This window comes from Mandrillus leucophaeus, unplaced genomic scaffold (genome assembly GCF_000951045.1).
Source record: "Mandrillus leucophaeus isolate KB7577 unplaced genomic scaffold, Mleu.le_1.0 Scaffold79, whole genome shotgun sequence".
NCBI lineage: Eukaryota > Metazoa > Chordata > Mammalia > Primates > Cercopithecidae > Mandrillus > Mandrillus leucophaeus.
The window spans coordinates 3,173,486-3,175,441 of NW_012108585.1; the positions used below are offsets into that span (position 1 = coordinate 3,173,486).

The window sequence follows — 1,956 nt, forward strand, 5'->3', positions numbered from 1 at the left end:
CATGGAGAGCCTCTGGGTTCACTTATAACCTGGTTTCTTCCTTACCTGTTTTGAACTGTTTCTGTTCTCTTCACTCATACTCCTCTCGTTCTCCTGTCTCCAAACCAGACCTTAATCTGATGACCACTGGCATGAAGGAAGGAGGAGGAAGTGTGGCATAAATACTTCCCCCTTTGTCGATGATAATAATAATCTATTATTCAACCCTTTACTGGTCTAATCTTCCAACAATTGTAGGAGATAGGGATTATCATCACTGCTTTACAAATAAGGTGTGGAGAATTTTTAAAACTTATCCATACAGCGGAAACTTGAACTGAAATCTCTCAGCCTTTTGTCTCCTTTTTCAAACCAAGTCTTGCTGCACCTGAAGAAAGACAAGGAGGTTAGTTGACTCCTAAGTCAAGTTGCTAGTAGCTGAACCTGGAGGGACAAGTAGGCAGAGGAGGATGAACCCAGAGAAGTCCCTTTATGTTCCCTCTGGAGGCTTGCAGGCAGTGTTGGTGCCCCTTCCGGCCCCAAACCCTGGGTTACTCACTTTCTCCCCCTTCCTCCCAGGTCATCAAGAGAGAGGGCACAGGTACAGAGATGCCCATGATTGGGGACCGAGTCTTTGTCCACTATACTGGCTGGCTATTAGATGGCACAAAGTTTGACTCCAGTCTGGATCGCAAGGACAAATTCTCCTTTGACCTGGGAAAAGGTAGGCGTGGTCAGTGGGCTGGTAGGATAGGTTCGAGGTGGACACAAGCTGTCACAAGCAGAAACATTTTCTCAGGACCAAGCTCAGGGAGGAATGGTTTATCACAGTCTGTTAACTCTTTCGGTCACTCTTTTTTTTTCTACCGTTCTGTAACTATACTGATCTTTGTCTCCCCTTCTCCTCATCACCTCCCAACACCTTACTCCCCCTTCAAAGGTGGACTGTCTTGCATCTTAAACTCTTTTGTTCAGGGTCAGGTGATCTTTTACAGTTCTTAGACCTGGTAGCACTTAATGCAACCAGGTATCTCACCTTCTGGTCCCATTTCTAAAGGATGTTCAGCTTCCCCATGAGTGTGGTGCATTAACTCTTCAGAAGCACTGTTTGAGCCCAGAATCAGAACCCTGCTAAGGTGGTCCTGTTTGCCTCTGTACCTGCAGGGGAGGTCATCAAGGCTTGGGACATTGCCATAGCAACCATGAAGGTGGGGGAGGTGTGCCACATCACCTGCAAACCAGAATATGCCTACGGTTCAGCAGGCAGTCCTCCAAAGATTCCCCCCAGTGCCACGCTTGTATTTGAGGTGAGTGTCCGGCCACTGACATCAGGCTAAGAGCCAGGCCTTATCTCAGCCCAATGCCTGGCTGCCCTCCAGCCCTTCCTGCTTCTTGGAGACAATGTAGCCAAGGCTGAGGGCCTGGCCTTATGGGAGGAGAAATGCAGAGGGCTCTGCTGCTGCTAGTAATGGAAGTAACCGAAGCTTTGGATAGCAAGAGGCAGGCACAAGCCCCTCTCCAGACTCAAAGGGTCTGGAGTTGGGGTTAAGACGTCTTTATCTCCAGAGCGGTACCCAGAAGAATGCTGAAAGGAGTCGGGAGGTCAGAAACGATGGCCCATTGTAAGTGGCAGTACAGAATATTGGTGCTCTAGAGATCAGAAGAGGGAGCAGTAGCTCCCCTGTGGGTCAAGGGCTGAGAAAAGGCTTCCCTGAGGAGATAGAACTTGACATTGTTCAATCAGAAAATGGTTGAGCCAGGCCGGGCGTGGTGGCTTACGCCTGTAATCCCAGCACTTTGGGAGGCCGAGACAGGCGGATCACAAGGTCAGGAGATCGAGACCATCCTGGCTAACATGGTGAAACCCCGTCTCTACTAAAAAATACAAAAAACTAGCCGGGCGATGTGGCGGTCGCCTGTAGTCCCAGCTACTCGGGAGGCTGAGGCAGGAGAATGGCGTGAACCCGGGAGGCGGAG

General features: G+C 49.8%; 1 protein-coding gene across 1 annotated transcript in view; it reads left to right on the plus strand.

Annotated features, from left to right (window-relative positions):
* Positions 1-562: 562 nt before the first annotated feature.
* Positions 563-1,956, plus strand: part of FKBP4 (FK506 binding protein 4, 59kDa) — a 9,399-nt gene continuing 8,005 nt past the window's right edge. The window contains exons 1-2 of the mRNA XM_011967159.1: positions 563-703; positions 1,144-1,286. Of these exons, the coding sequence (XP_011822549.1) occupies positions 589-703; positions 1,144-1,286 (258 nt within the window). The 5' untranslated portion in view covers positions 563-588. The remainder of the gene's footprint in view (positions 704-1,143; positions 1,287-1,956) is intronic.